The sequence below is a fragment of the Polistes fuscatus genome, unplaced genomic scaffold, assembly GCF_010416935.1.
Source record: "Polistes fuscatus isolate 324 unplaced genomic scaffold, CU_Pfus_HIC Scaffold3, whole genome shotgun sequence".
NCBI classification, from domain to species: Eukaryota; Metazoa; Arthropoda; class Insecta; order Hymenoptera; family Vespidae; genus Polistes; species Polistes fuscatus.
In genome coordinates, this window is record NW_025113107.1 from 12,261,910 (window position 1) to 12,280,382 (window position 18,473).

Genomic DNA, 18,473 nt, shown 5'->3' on the forward strand with positions numbered 1-18,473 from the left:
AGTCAAAGTGTTATACTTATTACACTCTCTTCTTGCAACTGGAATTGTATCTTGTTGCATGAATCACTGTTTCTTTTTAAGATTATTTGTTATGCATTAAATGCGCGGATATATTTAATAAACTTATGTGTAGATCATATCTGATTAATTATGTACATATATATTCACACTGCATTTATTAATCGCATAACGCATTTATAAACTTAACTCTCTAAATTCTTTGATAATTATAATTTATTAGATATTTTTATAATACTAAAAATTTTGTTTATTGGATAAATAAAATATAAAATATAAAATATAAAATATAAAATATAAAATATAAAATATACAATATAACATAAGTATTTAACTTATGTGTTTTATCTTATTAAAGAAATATACATAATAAAAATGAAAATATTAAATATATGAAAAGTCGTATGAAATAAATTTATTAAAAATATAGGCACCCCAGGCAAAATAATATTTACAAGAGATTATGATTTGTACAAAGAATATCTGGAAGTAACATTTAAAGGCACGGTGATCTTATTTCATCTCCATGGTTTCCTAACTGTTCCTGCACTAGTACTTCTTTTAATAGTGTGATCTGTAACATATACATTATTTTATTTATATCAACTTATTAATTGTTATTTATGATTCACGAAACAATAAAACAAATAACTTACGCGTATTTGGCGATATAAGATGTTGCGAAATTTCAGAAGTCCAAGTTTGGCATCTAACTCTAGATGGGTGTAATTGAGTTACAATTGGTGATTTGTAATCTCTCATCCTAGAAGAACATTAATAAAAAATAAGAATATTATTTTATTATGTAATACAATAGTATAAGTATAGTATAGTAATAATATAAGTACAATATATATTATGTTGTGCATATTATATATTCATAGGAGTATATACATATATAATATCCTATCAATAATTTTTCTAAGTTATTTTGTGTGTAATTCATGCTACTTTATGATTTAAATAATATAAACAAAAGTTCTTTTACAAAGTAGATAATAGTATAACATTTAATTTAAAAATATTCTAAAATAACTAAATTATCAACTAATAAAAGTTTATTGGAAAAATATGAATAAATAACGTTCTATAATGATATGTAAAGAAAATCTACGTATGCTTATCTAGGAGATAAGAATATGGAAAGTGCTATATAATACAAAATCATACTCTTTGAGCTTTTTCCTTGCTAGGGTCCTCTGAGTAGCAAATGAGTATGATCGTGCTGAAGTTGGACGTTCAGTGCGACACCGTTTAATTTCACGATCATGCGCTATAATTTTCATTTTGTATGCAGGACTTTGAGAAAATAATTCCACTATATTCATGGATGCTGCATCACACTTTTAAAAATAAGAATTTTATAAATATATGGATCTACCAAAGAAATACATGCAAATCTTAAATATTCAGTGCTGTTAATATATATACTATAACAGTACCCTTATATAATTGTAATATAGATACACTATATTTCAGCGAATTATTAAAAGTAAATTCTATATATTATTTTTCACTTTAAAAAGTAACAATTAATTATCTAAATATATGTCGATTAACTAGCAACAAGCATTCACAAGAATTCTTATCACTGTAAATGTAAAACAAATGTTACCTGTAATTGTAAACGACGTAAAAAATGCAGTTCTGATAAATCAAGAGGTGCATCAACATGTAGTTTAAGCATACATTGCAATGCTTCTTTGTAAGTATTTTTTAAAGTGATCACACGATCTGTTTTAAATAACCTGCGTACTAAATACCCCCGTGTATATGCATTGATAATAGATGCAGCTTGTATCTGTAATATAGCTTTTTTTAATTATTCAAGGATATTTTTATTTGATAAAATATATCAATTTGACAAAGAACATTCTTTCTTTTTACATCTTACGTGTTTCTCTGCGTACATAGAACTGTCAATGATGGGAACATGTACGGTTTTACAGTCTAATGGAAATAATCGACGACTAATTGTAGACTTTTTATTCTCATTTATTACGCTTATATTATAATCACGCATTTCATTCTTATTCGTATTTTCTTGTATTTCTGTATTTTTAATCAATGTACAATTGTATTCGTGCGTTGAAATTTCGTTGGATTCTCTCTGCGATGATTGAATGCATTCATAATATTTTAAATGCTGTTTGGTATCGTTAAAATCATTTCTGGAATAAATATAATTCACTGGACATATAGGACTTAACGTACGCTTGTTTGGTGACAATAATACATCGTCTTTTGGAACGACAGACAGTTCTTTTAAATCTTTATCTTGTTCCGTTTTATTTATGGGAATGTCTTTAGAAATAGAATTATTTCTTGACTCAGCTTGATCCAAAGTAGTAGATGACAAATATTTGTCATCTATTAACGAAGAAATTTCAGGAAAAGATTTTTTTATTTCTGCTAATAAAAGTAATTGTTGCTTTTCAAATTCTTTCTGCAATGAAGATTGCTCTTGTTGTTGCCGAATAACTAATTCAGACATCTGTCTTTTATGTACTTCTTCTATTTCTTTCAAGATAGTCAATAATTTCTCAGATATATTGGGAGACTTAGATTTTTCTATTGACTCATTTATCTTATCATTATTTGTGTTTTCTTCTTCAAAACTTTCATTTTGTCCATATGTCTTTAATATTTGTGACTCATTAATCTTGTGCATTTGTGTTTCAATATCATGCAGATTTCCTAGTGATCCTCCTAGTTTGTTAGTCGTATTTAACATTGAAATGTTTTTACTTTCCTTCCATTCTTGTGGCCTATGATTTTCTTTGTCATTATTGCTTATACTATATTTCTTTTTATTATTATTATTTTTTATGTCAGGCTTGTAAATATTTTCTTTCTCAAGCATCATTTGAATACTATCTACAGATCCTGTAGTTTGATACGTGCGAGTTTGTGGTTCTAATATTGTTTGTTCACTTTCAGTCTTATATAAATTATAATTACTTTTACTAGATAAACTCTTTCTTTTACACTTCGAATTTTTTAATGTCTGCTGAGTATCCATGACATTAAATTCATTATTTTTCAATTCACTTATCCAGTCAGTTTTTGTATGTGCAATATTCCATTCTTTTCGTCGCACACTACTTTTTGCAGGTGTAGGGATATAATCTGCAGTAGGAATATCATTGATATTATTTAATTCTATTTGCATGTGTGCAAGCAACATAGGACTTGGGGTGTCCAAAATATAAGAATCCTGACGCACTAATTTTGGTGTTCGCTTAATAGTATTTGTTTCATTTATCACTGAAAATTCTTCTTTTTGATATGGATTTGAATCATTCAATGTAATAGGGACAATATCTAATGTTTTAGGCACTTCAGGTTTCCAATTATCTAATATTTTTTGCTCAACATTTGATTTAGTTGTATCAACACGACTTTCTATTGAATCAATGCTTACAACGGTTGATGTTGGACTAAATGAATGCCCTTCTGTGAAATTAGTTTCACTATTTTGATTGGAAGATATTTCTTGTACTAATTCTGAATGACTACTTTGTTTGTTAACACATATATCTACATTTTCATTTGTTGTAATATCATATGTATTTTTTGTAGATAATTGATCTCCATCAATATTAGGCTCTGCGTTAGGAGTTATATTTTCATTACCAAAATGAAATTTCTGATCAATTTCCTGTACTTCTGTATCATTTTCTGTGGATTGACTTTCTTCGCTACCTTTTCTATCGTACAAAGCTTTTAATCTTTTTTCTACTTGAATTGCTAAATATTTATAATATTTTACTTCTTTTCTAACATCTTCAGTTATCTAAAAATTGGAAAGGTAACAAAAAATGTATATTTTAAAATTTTATAATAGATAATGAATTGTATATTCTAAATTAATTAAATTCATTATTAATAATAATAATAATAATAATAATAATAATAATAATAATAATAATAATATATTTACCATCGGTGGAAGAATAGGAACACCATTAATTTTTATGCAAGAAATATATGTTTGCTGCGCCATTGTTATTTATTTAATAATTTAATACAGATAATAAAAAATTGTAAATAATAATAATAATTTTTATTCATTCGTCTAAGGTTATAACAGTCGAAAAAGTATACTTCCATATATATCAATTGATAATTAGTAATAACTTTGATATTAATAAAGATTACTTATAATAATATTAACAACATAGAAACAAATTATTCAAATTTCGAGTAAATAACTTGGATATAATAAAAATACGAATTATAAAATATCTATGAACATTTTTACTTAGGATTGGTCAATATGACTTTAAAAATCTATTTTCAACGAATAGGAGAGTAGTCAGTAGAATTGTAAACTTCCATCGTCTTTATCTTTTTATAAAACAAAGTAGATTTATATGTGAAAATAATAATAATTTATAATTTATAATTTAAAAAACCGAAGAAGAGAATAATCTTTTGATTAATATATATATATATATAAAAGTAAACATTTATAATGTTAGAAATTCGCCTTCGTCAAAAATCTTTACTATATCACATTTCATTTAACATTATAATTAACAGTCTCATTTTATAGTATAAATAATAATGATTAGAGTAAATTTAGAATTAATTTATAAACACCTTTTTCGAATATATGAAAAAAACATATATAAGTACACAACTGAAATAACCTTTGCTATATTACTACTGCTGTACAATTAGTTCTTTACTGATCCGTACAGTACGCTCTTTTCGAAGTGCTAGTTAATTTATTTTTACAACTATTGATGGAAAGTAAATAATTCCAACAGATCAATATTATAACATTAAATTAGAATATTAATTATTATTAAGTAGCCTATTTTCGTTATTAATATTGTTTTGCTTTTTATTTTAATATCTATTCACATTCCCATATTGAGGTTAAGTCATATATTACAATTGTAATACTGTTTGTTTTTTTATACGCAATATATAGAATATTTTGTAACAAGTTATTATATATAAATTGTTTATATAATTATTCATTTTAAACAATAATTGTTGTTTGAAGCATATAATAATGTGTTATGTAACTTTGTTAAATTATCTATTTTTATATATAATTATTGATCAATGTCATGGTTAATAATTTGTTTTCAATAATCTAATTAATATTTTGTATTTTTACAGTTTGATGGGTGCAACTAAATTGCTCGGGTATTATATCAAGAGATATTGTTTGATTGTATCAATACCACTAATTACAGTGACTTCTATATATTACGATCAAAAGCGTACTCGTTGGTGGAAAAATCAACAGTTACTTGAGCAGCAACAAAATAGTTAAGAAGTAAAATAACAAACATGATAACTTTGAAATATCTGGTCAGTGTATATTATCCAGCATTGATTCCTATAAGCGGATTTATATGTGGAAGTATTTTAGACCATTATGACAATTTAAGATTAACTAAATTCAGAGATAAATCTGCTTTATACGGAAGGGAACTTGCACCTGGAGAACCACCTTCATGGCCATAATTTAGAATTACTATGAACATATTTAATTCAAATGTGTATTACAATTAAAACCTTTAATCTATGTAGACGAGTTCAAATATAGATTTAAATTTATCTGTAAACGATTATAATCTTTTATATAAGAATGTATTTATAGTTTAGTATCATAATTTTACCTTCCTCTTTTTTAATTTTTCCTCAAATTTTATGTTAACTAAATAATCGGTATAATTAAAATAAGTAAGTATTTAAAAAATAGTTATTATCAATATTCTATTTTTAGATCTACTCCTTTTTTCATACACAGTTTTTAACTTATAATCGTTGATTAAACTGGAACAACATTGGCTAAAGTATTACACTTAAAAACATATTTTTGTGCGTGATGCAAAATAATTAAAATTGGCTAGGTATAATGGCTATATATATAGATAAAATATATAAAGTAATATAATCAAAATTCTCTTATATTATCAGTTAGCACATTTAGAAATACAATATTATAAGTTTAAAATAATTTAAAATGAGTAGGGACTCATAAATTGAAAAAATAAACTTATAGATATTTTTTAGGTAATTACATTTATTTCTAGCAAATGTAAAGTATCTATTTGAAGACATACAATAAGAAATATTAAAGAAATATTCTCAATTGTCCCCAAAGAAAATACCACTGATTACTACTATTTACATTTACTAGAGAGTTTGTAGATGGCGCTTGTAAAGCGGATTTGTAATCATTCATTTTAAGAACTATTTTTTTTAAAACATAAATTTTTAAACTACCAAATCATAATATCTATCCTTTTTGAATATAATATCAGTTTTTATGAAGTAAATGAAATTATTTTTTACATTATTTACAATATAAAAGAAATTAATTTAATTTTGATTGATATATTAGTAATGCTAAAATGCGCGCGCATATCGACTCAGATAATACTGATTACGAAATATCCTGTGTTCTCAGTGCTGTCTACAGAAAGTGTCTAAATCATGAGTAATAAATATTTTTTATTTTTATTACCAAAAAACATTAACGGTAGATTTAATTTTAATTACTAAACTTAACCTTATACAAAAATATGATTAATGGGCTTATTACTTATTATGTCATATATCTTTAATTTTAAGAACGAATTAATAAAGCAATATTACTATTGCTAAGAAGAACAATATCATATAGTGGTATGGATGAAAAGAAATTAGATATATATTTATAGAAATTAATAATGGAAATTATTATAAAATTTATTTAAGTAGTTATTAAATATAATATAGCTACAATCTATTAAGTTATTAGCCAATTGCAATTGAATATATATGTAAGAGAAGATGATATTTTTACAAATTATTATTATCACCAAAGAAATTATATATATATTTACATCATATATATTTTCTCATGAAACATATGATAGATATGACATAGAGTGTATACGTTACTGTCCCAACTGGTGATGCTAGTATCCTATTGGTTATCACATTATTGCTTGATGTCGTTTCACGAAATGGCGTTGGTTTGAAATTTGGGTGGGGGAAATTATGCCAAAGTGGGAAAGAAGAAGACGTGTGTAGTCTAAGCATTGATGAAAGTGAAGTCGGCCATTTGCTAGGGATTCTTTAGTTAGACTAGGCTAGGCGAGAGTTAAACTTCTTTTCCGTATCTCTTCTATCCCCTTGTCACCATATTGTTAACGAAAAAACTATTTAGTGATTTTGTGTTACGATTTTGGATGTTCTTTGATTCATAAGAATTTTGAATTATAGCGGCGATTACATTTTTTACAGAATGGGAGATAAAGAGTCTGCAACTAGATTAGCTATTAAGGTCACAATGCGCGATAATTTGCTTGATTCAGCACCACGATTAACGCCAACAGGAAAAATTAGTCATGCCAAAACTCGTGTTTATACACAACGATATCGTAAAGATTGGGAACAAATGCCGGATTTTAAAGGTACTTATTTAAATTTAAAAAAGTTCTTTTAATAGGGTTAATTATCTTGTTTAACATTTTTGGTTAATTTCGTGATTATATCGATCAGTTCAGGAAGAATAATTGTTGTTGAGGAATAATTGTAATTGAATAAAAACATTTTTGTCCGTTTGCGAAAGTAGCTCTGATTATTTTTAGAGATACAATTGCAAAATTTTCCTTCCTTTCTTGAATAGGTATTTAATCTAACCAATAGTTTGAGGCCTGTGTAATTATAGAGATAAAGCGGTTTCTTCTAGTTGTTTGTTGATTCCTCCAGTAGTAAATAATTTCTTAAAGGCTATTTCCGTTATGTTTTGAATCTAATCATTATAGTGCTTGACAGTGACTATTATAATTATTTGTTTTGTTTTTCTTTTTCTCTAAAGAATGAAGATCGTCTATCCCAAAATATAACGTAAATTTATTAATATAAATAAAAGAATGTTTCTTTAGTATCCTTATTAGTTACTTTATAACATTGTTGTGTAATTGTTTAAATCATTGGTTCTGATTAAAAATACAAGGAATAGGTAAACGTGAATAATATATTAATTAAAATTTGTTTTCTTACAGGATGGTTGACGTCAGTATCAAATCAACCTACACGTGCTTTTTGCCTATATTGTCACAAAAATCTTCATGCTCATCGACTGTCTCTTTTAAAACACACATGTACTATGAAACATCAACGAGCAGCTTCGGCGCATCATGAGGAAAAACAGAAAAAAATGAAAGATAAAAAATGTGTAACTATGGTTGATATAAAAGTTGAAGACAGCAATGTTGTTGAGGTATAGATTTGTTAGATATTTTTAAGTACTCGTATATGTAGGAAAGATATTATATTATATATTTTATATTATATTTTTAGACTCTTGAAAGTACACAAGTAGAAACTGAAGAAAATGAAGATGACAATGAATATATTGTTGAAAGATTAGATGATGTAGATGATGATGTAGAATTAAATGAAGTACAAGATAAGCAAGAAGAAGAGGAAGAAATAGAATATGCAGATGTTGAAGAAGACGAACATGTACATATACCCTCTGATGAAGAAGATATTAAGCATGTGAATAAAAAAGTTAAATTAGAATATGTGGTGAGTAGAAATTTAGAATCTAATTATTTGAGTTATTATATGTTTAAAAAAATAATATGACTACATATAGTGATTGTTGGTAGGATGATTTTCAGGAAAATAGTAGGGATACTTTAGCAGAAGCAATGGCTCATGTACATGGTGAATATTTAGATGAAGTTGATGATCAAGAAAATATTCAAATGGAAATGATTGTAGAATCCGAAGATCAAAACGTTGAAATTCCGGAAATTGCAAATTTTTCTAAAACTGTGGATAATAATAAAAAAATGAAAGAGGATCGTGAGAATAATAGATCTGTTTTGCGTAAACCTAAACATGAAAAGAGAGCAGGACTTAAACTATCGGTATTTACAGTAACAATATAATAAGTTTAATTGATCATATTTTGTTGGCTCTTTCTTATTCATTTATATTTTAGCAAGAAGATACAAAGTCTCAAACAGATTCAGGACTAGTAATGACATGTCCCTTGCCATTATTGGGTACGACGACTTATCAAATAAATTCTTCAGCTGCTGGAACACCTACTACAATAGGGGTATTACAGCCAGTAAATACCCTTCCAATAGCACCGACGCAAAATAAAACAATTACTGTAACATCAGGTGGTAAAAAAGTAACTTTAACAGGTGGTCCATTTCAACCCGGTGCTCAATACATACTCAGTAAATTAGATGGCAAGTTATCATCATTAATTATGACAGAAAAGACATCAATTAGTGCCACTAAGCAAGCTAACAAGTCATTACAAATAAACAAAGAAACACAAGAACAGTCGGTTATAGCTAGCACCAGTCAATCACTTCCAAAAAACGTATGTGAGATCAATTATTTCATTTTTAATATCTTAATACATTTAAGCTAATTTATATAAATTCTTTTTTTAATAGCATGTTATTTTGAAACCTGTTCAACTTGCAACAAAGAAGCCACGCGTTTCTACTTATGTAATTGATACCAGTAAAGGTGTTCCTGTTGTAGGATTACAAGTTAGTCTGTATAAACTTTTGGATGGCAGATGGACATTTTTAACCGAGAGGTATTATTTATATAAAATATTTTTTATTCAAAAGTTGTGTATCATTAAAATAACATAGAGATAATAATTGGATATAAGTTTATTAAAAATAAAATTATATGTTTGCAGCAATACGGGTACCGATGGTAGATGTGCAAATTTGTTAGAAAAAGCGAAAGTCAATTTTACTACTGGTAGATATAAAATACATTTTGATATTGACAAATATTTCACTTTTAGAAAAATAGAGACTATATATCCATTTATTGAAATTGTTTTTGATGTAAAAAATCCAATTGGTCATTATCATATACCAGTATTGTTAAGTCCATTTGGATACAGCACTTATCGTGACACTGATAGCTGAGTTGTAATCAAAAGTTGTAAATATTTTTTTAATTTTCTTAATAAATAATGAGTAATATAAGACATATATGTGACGATAATTAAGACTTTATAAAATTGAAAAAATTGATAGTTTAATTTATATTATAAAATATATTTTCGGATTTAATTCACTGTCATAATTATCGACACAAATACTTATATTATATATATGTATATCTTTAACTTAAGTTAAAGATTTAAAAAAATTATATGTAAAATATCTTTATTTTGTTATTTACAAATATGTATATAATTAATCGTAATATTTGTGATTTACTTGTTAAATAGTTTGCAACAGTGGGATTGGTACATCTAAGTTTAATAAAAAATTAGGGTAGAATAAAGACTAAAATTTCTATTTTACATGTAAATAACATTATAAATAAAAAAAGATTTGTTAATGCATAACATATATTCCTATATCTTGCTTCCTTTTTTTTTGTTATAAACTACAATCAATGCTCCTTAAAATTTGATTGAGACAAGTTGTAATTAACCAATTCAATTTATTTATTTTTATAACTTAATATTATGATTAAATTCAAAAATATTTTATCACAAGAATATACTAATTTAATTATTATTAGAAAAAAGAAAACAAGAAAAATTTATATTAATTTAATATTCTTTTTAAATATACTCTATATATATATTATTAATAGTTAACTTAAAAATATGAAAAAACCAGTAAAGCAACGTAGTTGGCCACAGCAGAAAAAAATGAATAAGTGCGCTAAATTGCTAACAAAATGTTTATTTAAAATACATAACTTTTAACTTTATTAATTAATGATTTAATTAGTTATTAATTAAAAATCAAAAAACGTCATGAAGAGGTTATATGTTATGCGCATGCGCAACTACAAATTCAAGGTGTATGCGCACTTTGAAAAAAATAAAAGTAAAGTTGGTAAACCTGCAGGGGATATATTTAAAGTTGATTAATACTTAAAGATATTTTAGATTACGAATTATATCATTCTACTCTTCCGCAATAAAACTGGTAAACATGGTCAGAAATTGTTCGCTGCAATAAATTCCTCAACTTGCTCTGACATTTGGTAGAACACACAAGCTTTATGCTAAATATACAGAAATGTCTCTTATAGGCCATTGTTACTTCAAAATAACAGAACTGTATCATAAAAAAAAGTAACAAAACGATATTTGAATTGAACTTGTTTACAATTTATTTAGCGACAATTATCGCTTAGAACAAAATTTATATCAATCAGTTGTCAATGATATACGTATTTATTTAACCTTATAGCATTTTTGAGACCATTATAAAAAGCAATCTATTATTAGTTAAGGTATGACGGCTTTTCTTAGTTATTTTTTAAGACAGAATTAAAAACTATATTTTTGAAGTTATATAAATATGTTTATTAAAAAAAAGGAACACTTTTTTTAACCTATATGATGGGTATGTTCTGATATAAAAACGAAACAGAACACGGGCGCCCTCTTATTTTTATATCCCATTTGTATACACGGAGTTCGTGTTCCTCCGTGGTTGTTCCTTTGGAAATCAACTTTAAACATATCATCTGCAGGTTTACCAACTTTACTTTTATTTTTTTCAAAGTGCGCATGTACCTTGAATTTGTGGTTGCGCATGCGCATAACATATAACCTCTTCATGACGTTTTTTGATTTTTAATTAATAACTAATTAAATAATTAATTAATAAAGTTAAAAGTTATGTATTTTAAATAAACATTTTTAGCAATTTAGCGCACTTATTCATTTTTTTCTGCTGTGGCCAACTACGTTGCTTTACTGAGAAATAACACACAAAAATTTTAACATTTTCAATTATCAATAACTAATTAAATAATTAATAAAAAATTTTAAAACATATGGATTTTGAGTTAGCAAATAGCGAGCAATTAAATGTATATCTTTGTTTTTCTTAGTTCTAGTGATTGTGTACTAATTTTTTGCGCTGAAAAAACCGTAGCATTAAAAACCGTTAAATACTTTTAACGTGATAGGTTTTTTTATTACCGATTGATGGTTACTGTAATGGCGGTCTAGTGAAGCTGTTTATGTTATTGAATTGTTTTGCAAAGTCTTGTAAAGATGTTTTGGATTTGAATCATAATATATTGTTTTTGTGAATTCTTAAAGTAAAATATAATTAAAAATGAATACTCCACCACCTAATAAAAAAAAGAGAAATAGACTTGGCGTTCAAATTGATTCTACAAGTATTACAAATAATGAAGTATTAAATGTTCAAGAAGCAGCGAGGTTTATTTTGGTATGCACAATTAATTATTATTTTTTAACGTTACTTACATAGTAATTAAAAAATAAATATCATTTTTCGTTTATCAATTAAAACATAAAATATGTATAGTATAGGTTATATTAATTTTCAATGTTTTTAAAAACTTAATTCTATGATTTCTGTTTACATATATATTTTAATGTATTATTAACAGGTACATCCCATAGGCGATGATAGTAATAAGCCAGTTAAAATAGATATAAACGAACCAATTCCTGTTATAAGTATTAAAAGCAGTGCACAGGATGAGAAAACATCTTCAAAGGAAAATTCTAGTTTAGATAAAGAGAAAGAAGTTCTTAATAATTTACCTATAGCAAAATTTAGAGAAATAGAAGGATATGAAGAACAACTTGGAGAGGCAGAACCTCTTCCAAATTCTTACGTTAGATTTATGGAACGTAGTGGAGAAGAACTTGATGGTAACTATGATCTATAATCATATTTAAAAACCAATTTTTTTGCTGATTAAGAAATTATCCAAATATTATAAAATCCTGGTTATAAAATGAAGTATAAAATGAAGAATATATTATGTTTATAGGAGAAGTAGAATATGATTTAGATGAGGAAGATACCGCATGGCTATCTATAGTGAACGAAAGGCGAATAGCCTCAGGACTTTTACCTCCATTAGAACCAGATATATTTGAATTATTAATGGATAGATTAGAAAAGGAATCTTATTTTCAACAAGAAAGTAATGGTGGAGTTGGTATTGCCGCTGATGAAGATGCAGTATGTTGTATATGTATGGATGGAGAATGTCAAAATAGTAATGCTATTTTATTTTGTGATATGTGCAATCTTGCTGTCCATCAAGATTGCTATGGTGTACCATATATTCCTGAAGGACAATGGTTATGTAGAAGATGTTTACAAAGTCCATCCAGAGCTGTTGATTGTGTATTATGTCCAAATAGAGGTGGTGCTTTTAAACAGACTGATCGTCCAGCAACATGGGCTCATGTAGTATGTGCTTTGTGGATACCAGAAGTAAGATTTGCTAATACAGTTTTCCTGGAACCAATAGATAGCATAGAAAGTATTCCTGCAGCTCGTTGGAGGCTAGCTTGTTCTGTTTGTAAGCGTAGAGGTGCAGGTGCATGTATTCAATGTCACAAAACTAACTGTTATGCAGCATTTCATGTTACCTGTGCACAACAAGCAGGCCTTTGTATGCGTATGCGAACAGTACAACCTGCTAATGGAGAACCAATGCTTGTTCAAAAAACAGCTTATTGTGAGACACATACACCAGCAGATTATCAACCTTCTACAAATCCTGCTGATGCAAGACGAAGAGCAATAGCTAATAAAAAGAGTTCATCTGCGCCAGTTATATCAATACCTACGATACCACCTGAACGTATAAAAGAAATTGCTAGGTAAGACATAGGTGTAATCTTTTATTTCCTAATTTTTTCATCCATAGATAACCATGGTTTATGAAATATAATTGTGAATGAATAGTAATTTAGAAAACATTAATTAGTTTAGCAGAAGGTATCCCAAAGAAAAGCCAGTTGATTCAACGTCTTATAGCATACTGGACACTGAAACGTCAATACAGGAATGGTGTTCCTCTTCTAAGAAGATTGCAAAGTTCGCATCCACAATCAAGACCTCCTCCATTAGGAGGTAATTATTCACCATCTCCAGATAGTGAATTACGCGGAGAACTTTACCGTCAACTTAAATACTGGCAATGTTTACGACAGGATTTAGAACGTGCTCGATTACTATGTGAATTAGTACGGAAACGAGAAAAGCTGAAGAAAGAATTATTTAAAGTGTTGGTACTTTTTATATTACTTTTTAAGCAATACTTTTTGATTTAATACTGTTTAGAATAATATAAAAATATTACAGGAAAGAAAAATGTTTATGGTTTGAATTACGACCTTTAGAAAGTATTTTGATTATGTTATTAGAAGCTATTAAATTAAGAGATGTCAATGATGTATTTGGTCAACCAGTTAATATTAAAGAAGTTCCTGATTACCTTGATATAGTTTCACATCCAATGGATCTTTCTACTATGCAAGTAGGTATATATATATCCACTTTGTGGTAACATTTTTTTGCGACACCCTATATATATATTTATTGTATATGTAAATATTATTTTAATTATATTTTTAACAATTATTTTTATACATTATAGAATAAAATCGACAGACAGGAATATGACACTATTGGTGCTTTTGAAGCAGATTTTAACTTAATGGTTAATAATTGTTTGGCTTATAATCGTAAAGATACTATGTTTTATAGAGCAGGATTGAAAATGAAAGAGCAGGGTGGTTTCCTTATAGAACAAGCTTGTAAAGATTATCCAGAACTTAATACTCTTTGTCAAACAGAACAAAGTGTTACTAAATCTAGAAAAAGAGATAGATCTAGTCGTAATCGCAATGAAATAGAATTAAACACAGGAGAAAAAGAAATAGGGGCTGGTGGTGTCAATCGAAGAACAGCTGTGCTATTTACCCGTAAGGCCAAAGCTCGTGCTAGCAGAAGCGGACAAATGTTTCTTCCAGAACATAATCAAAAGAAACAAAGCGATAGTTTCAAAGTGTACAGGTAAATAATTTTACATAAATTATTATATGTGTATGTAAAAAGGCTTGGAGAATAAAAATAGGGTGATTTGTATATTTAATTATAACAGTTCCCTATACGAAAACTTAATTAAATTTACAGAAGTGGAACAATGGATAGTGATGTTGGTGAAGGAGAGAGTCAATCATCAAGTTGTAGTAGTTGTTCAACAAGCAGATCTGCTACACCAGAACAAGAAGAGGAAAAACAAATATTAAATACTAGCGAAACTAATACAGAAACTAATAACAAAGAAGAAAATAATGAGAATATTTTAGAAGCTTTACAGCTTGTATGGGCCAAATGTCGCGGATATCCTTGGTATCCAGCTCTAATTATAGATCCTAGTACACCTCGTGGTACCGTACATAAAGGTGTGCCTATTCCAGCTCCTCCTGACGATGTATTAGCGTTAGCAAATAATTACAAAGAACCAGTCTTCCTTGTTCTTTTCTTTGACACAAAACGCACTTGGTAAAGAAAAACTTAATAATATGATATATTTGTTCCATAAACATAATTATTTCTATATTATTATTATTATTATTCATTTTATGCAGGCAATGGTTACCTGGTGAAAAATTAGAAAAATTAGGTGCATCTAAACAAGTTGATGCAGCTAAATTAATTGAGTCCCGTAAACCTGCTGATAGAAAAGCTGTAAAAAAGGCCTATCAAGAAGCTTTACATTACCGGAAACAAACACATGATACTGCATTAAATCCGCCATCAAACGTGTAATTCATGTATCTAGTAGTATTTTGGAAGTATTCCAATTTTTTATAAATTTCAACTTGTTCTATGAAACATTGATTACGACTTATTTTTAAAAACCATTTAATAATTATATAGGAATATAGTAATAAGTATGTATGTATATTTAAATGCTTTATATATTTAAGCTTTTTAGCTTAAATATACTTTACTGGTTTTTATATTTCATTTAAAATATACATAGATTAATAAAGTGAAAAAATAAATTCATACAATACCAATATTTAATTGTGTTGAACAATTTTAGCGAGTTCATTAGCATACATATCTAGCCGTTGGGTCATCTAAAACATATATAAAATATTAATTTATTTTTGTAAATAATGAATACACTGTACATTACATGCATTTGATACTTATAAATTAGTTTCTATTTGGAAATTGGTATATATTTCTATAAGAAACAAGTACTCACTCTAAATCCCCACAAATCTTTTGCTTGTCTGCAGAGATTGAGATCCAAATCTGCAATAAGTAATCCATCATTAGATCTACTTAAACCTGGGGTACGTGTTCCGTCAGGCGCAGTAATATAGGAAGAGCCATAAAAGTATCCTAAATCATAATGAGATGGTTTTCCATCACCCGATGTAAATTTATTAGGAAATATTTCAGTCCCAACCCTATTGATGGCACACGTAAAATAGTTATTAGCAATTGCAGCACATCTTGCTTCTATAGGCCATAAAGGTTCAGATAAATTACCAACAGTGGCCGATGGATTAAAGACAACCTAAATATATGTTATAATAAATATATATTTGATTTAAGTTGCAAAAAGAAGAAAATAATAATATATTTACTTCTGCTCCTTTTAATCCAAACATAAGCCAGTTTAAAGGATGATGACGCCCATAACAAATATTAACAGCAATACGCCCGTAACAAGTATCAAAAACAGGATGTCCTGTATTTCCCTCCATATAATAAGTAGATTCATTGAAATCTCCAACACGAGGTATATGATTTTTTCTGTGTTTACCAATAATTTTACCATCAACATTAATAATAACAGATGTATTCCATAAAGTATCTCCATTAACACTATCTCTTTCCAAAATTGGAGAAATAATAACCATATTATGCTCTTTTGCTAGTTTTGATAATAATAAACTTGATGGACCATTTTTAGCATCTTCGGCGAACTCACACCATGGATATTTTTCTCTTGTACAGAAAGCGAATGGCATAGCTATAATATAATAATCATTTTATAGAAATTATTTCAGCATAAATAATGAAATCTGTATTGAGATATTGCTTTATAAAAAGTCTTATATATACATATATAATATATAAACGTACTCCAAGCTTCTTGTAGACAAATTATGTTAACTTTGCAAGTAGCTGCATAATCAATATATTCTTTTATTTTATTATGTATCGCATTCCTTTGATTTTCTACTGGATCTGTTGTTGGTAGAACGATTGAATGTTGAATTAATCCTACACGGACAATGCGTTTAGGACGTAATTGTTCTTCAACGATACTATCTAATATCCAACCTTGCCTTTCTAAATTGTTGCTTTTTTCCCATTCTGGTAAATCTAACTTTCTATTAACAAATTATAATATTTGTATTTTACTTATGTTAATTGAACAAATAAATACCTTATATAAATAAAATATAACCTATTATTCTTGAAATGCAGATACATTATTTAAGTAACAAAATACAAATTTTAATTAAATCTTACTTTATTTGACGGCCATACAAAAGACGATTAACTTCTGGTAAAACTTCATCTGGCAGATGCGTTTTTAAAATGTCATCAATAGTTGATTGATACATCCTTCAAATTATATCTCTTTATATTGATGAATTAGAAAAATTAACAAAAAAAATGTTAAATCCAAGATGTGAATACATAAAAAGAAACTGTAATAAATGTAAACAAAATCTATAATTATATAACGAATCTTATCGTTATCAAAATTTCTCAGATCAGGGTAATCATATCCCAATGCAAATAAGAGACATTTTATTACTTAGAATAGTAGAAACCACTTTATTTGTCAAGTTGAATAATACAGTAAGTGTCATTTAAAATCGTACACCACTACGCTTATTAGATTTTTGAACGTTGTAAAAGCAGTCATCACTGGCCAGGAACGTTAAAACAAATGTATTTTGGTTTAAATAATTCAACACACCTTAAATGATTGTTAATTAATCGAAGGAAATGTATATTGTTGTTTAAAAGCATGGATCTACCGTTCGATACACTGTTCTCTTCGAAATCCCCCGTTAGACTAACTCGTTGTCCTCCATGTAAATTATTTTATTGATTGTTATTTATATGACTTTCAGAAGAGTAAATTTTATTTATTAGGAATATTATTTACGTTATACGTAAATAGCCTTCGGGGGAAATTATATAAACAACAATCAATAAAAGAACTTAGAGGACAACGAGCTAGTCTAACGGGGGATTTCGAAGAAGACGGTTCATTGAACGGTACATCCATATTTTTAAATTACAAAATATATTTCCTTCGATTAATTAACAATCATTTAAGGTGTGTTGAATTATTTAAACCAAAATACATGTATTTAACGTTCCTGGCCAGTGATGACTGCATTTAAAATGTTCAAAAATCTAATAAGCGTAATGGTGTACGATTTTAAGTGATACTCACTGTAGTTCAAAATTTACATGCATGAATAGATATAATCAAAAGTATTTTTTAACAGTATTATTATTGAATTGTTATTTATTTTATACATTTGTCATTAATTTTATACATTTTTATATTTCTGGATATCAAACTTAATTGTTTATAAAAGAAGAAATATATATATAAAACATGTACTATGGCAA

General features: G+C 27.3%; 4 protein-coding genes and 1 long non-coding RNA gene across 8 annotated transcripts; 3 read left to right on the top strand and 2 right to left on the bottom strand.

Moving 5' to 3' along the window:
- Positions 1 to 418: 418 nt before the first annotated feature.
- Positions 419 to 4,665, bottom strand: LOC122519986 (myb-like protein P). Of its 3 annotated transcripts, XM_043639855.1 has the most exons (6): positions 3,962 to 4,665; positions 1,913 to 3,814; positions 1,634 to 1,819; positions 1,189 to 1,361; positions 675 to 781; positions 419 to 592 (listed from the first exon to the last, which is right to left on the bottom strand). In XM_043639855.1, the coding sequence occupies exons 1-6, from the start codon at positions 4,022 to 4,024 to the stop codon at positions 537 to 539; spliced, it is 2,487 nt and encodes an 828-aa protein (XP_043495790.1). In that variant the 5' UTR covers positions 4,025 to 4,665; the 3' UTR covers positions 419 to 536. The 3 variants fall into 3 exon arrangements, 2 of the variants coding, with proteins under 2 accessions (XP_043495790.1, XP_043495791.1); XR_006304417.1 differs by lacking the exon at positions 1,189 to 1,361; XM_043639856.1 differs by lacking the exons at positions 419 to 592; positions 675 to 781; positions 1,189 to 1,361 and having other exon boundaries at positions 1,665 to 1,819; positions 1,906 to 3,814.
- A 1-nt stretch (position 4,666) lies between these two features.
- LOC122519987 lies at positions 4,667 to 5,304 on the top strand. Its single transcript, XR_006304418.1, has 2 exons — positions 4,667 to 4,776; positions 5,155 to 5,304. It is a non-coding gene; the product is annotated as an uncharacterized LOC122519987 (long non-coding RNA).
- Positions 5,305 to 7,061: 1,757 nt separating this feature from the next.
- On the top strand, positions 7,062 to 10,320 carry LOC122519988. The gene is made up of 7 exons (XM_043639857.1): positions 7,062 to 7,445; positions 8,040 to 8,257; positions 8,338 to 8,568; positions 8,652 to 8,915; positions 8,990 to 9,385; positions 9,462 to 9,610; positions 9,719 to 10,320. Exons 1-7 carry the CDS (start codon positions 7,277 to 7,279, stop codon positions 9,954 to 9,956), a joined length of 1,665 nt encoding a protein of 554 aa, XP_043495792.1. The 5' UTR covers positions 7,062 to 7,276; the 3' UTR covers positions 9,957 to 10,320.
- Positions 10,321 to 11,993: 1,673 nt separating this feature from the next.
- LOC122519832 (peregrin) lies at positions 11,994 to 15,683 on the top strand. The gene is made up of 8 exons (XM_043639577.1): positions 11,994 to 12,242; positions 12,427 to 12,694; positions 12,817 to 13,660; positions 13,768 to 14,067; positions 14,145 to 14,319; positions 14,440 to 14,858; positions 14,979 to 15,350; positions 15,437 to 15,683. The coding sequence occupies exons 1-8, from the start codon at positions 12,126 to 12,128 to the stop codon at positions 15,615 to 15,617; spliced, it is 2,676 nt and encodes an 891-aa protein (XP_043495512.1). The 5' UTR covers positions 11,994 to 12,125; the 3' UTR covers positions 15,618 to 15,683.
- Positions 15,684 to 15,856: 173 nt separating this feature from the next.
- On the bottom strand, positions 15,857 to 18,051 carry LOC122519833 (beta-ureidopropionase). 2 transcript variants are annotated; one of them, XM_043639580.1, is made up of 6 exons: positions 17,641 to 18,051; positions 17,349 to 17,459; positions 16,956 to 17,206; positions 16,454 to 16,842; positions 16,066 to 16,383; positions 15,857 to 15,934 (listed from the first exon to the last, which is right to left on the bottom strand). In XM_043639580.1, the coding sequence occupies exons 2-6, from the start codon at positions 17,441 to 17,443 to the stop codon at positions 15,875 to 15,877; spliced, it is 1,113 nt and encodes a 370-aa protein (XP_043495515.1). In that variant the 5' UTR covers positions 17,444 to 17,459; positions 17,641 to 18,051; the 3' UTR covers positions 15,857 to 15,874. The 2 variants fall into 2 exon arrangements, with proteins under 2 accessions (XP_043495515.1, XP_043495514.1); XM_043639579.1 differs by having other exon boundaries at positions 17,349 to 17,530.
- Positions 18,052 to 18,473: the final 422 nt, after the last annotated feature.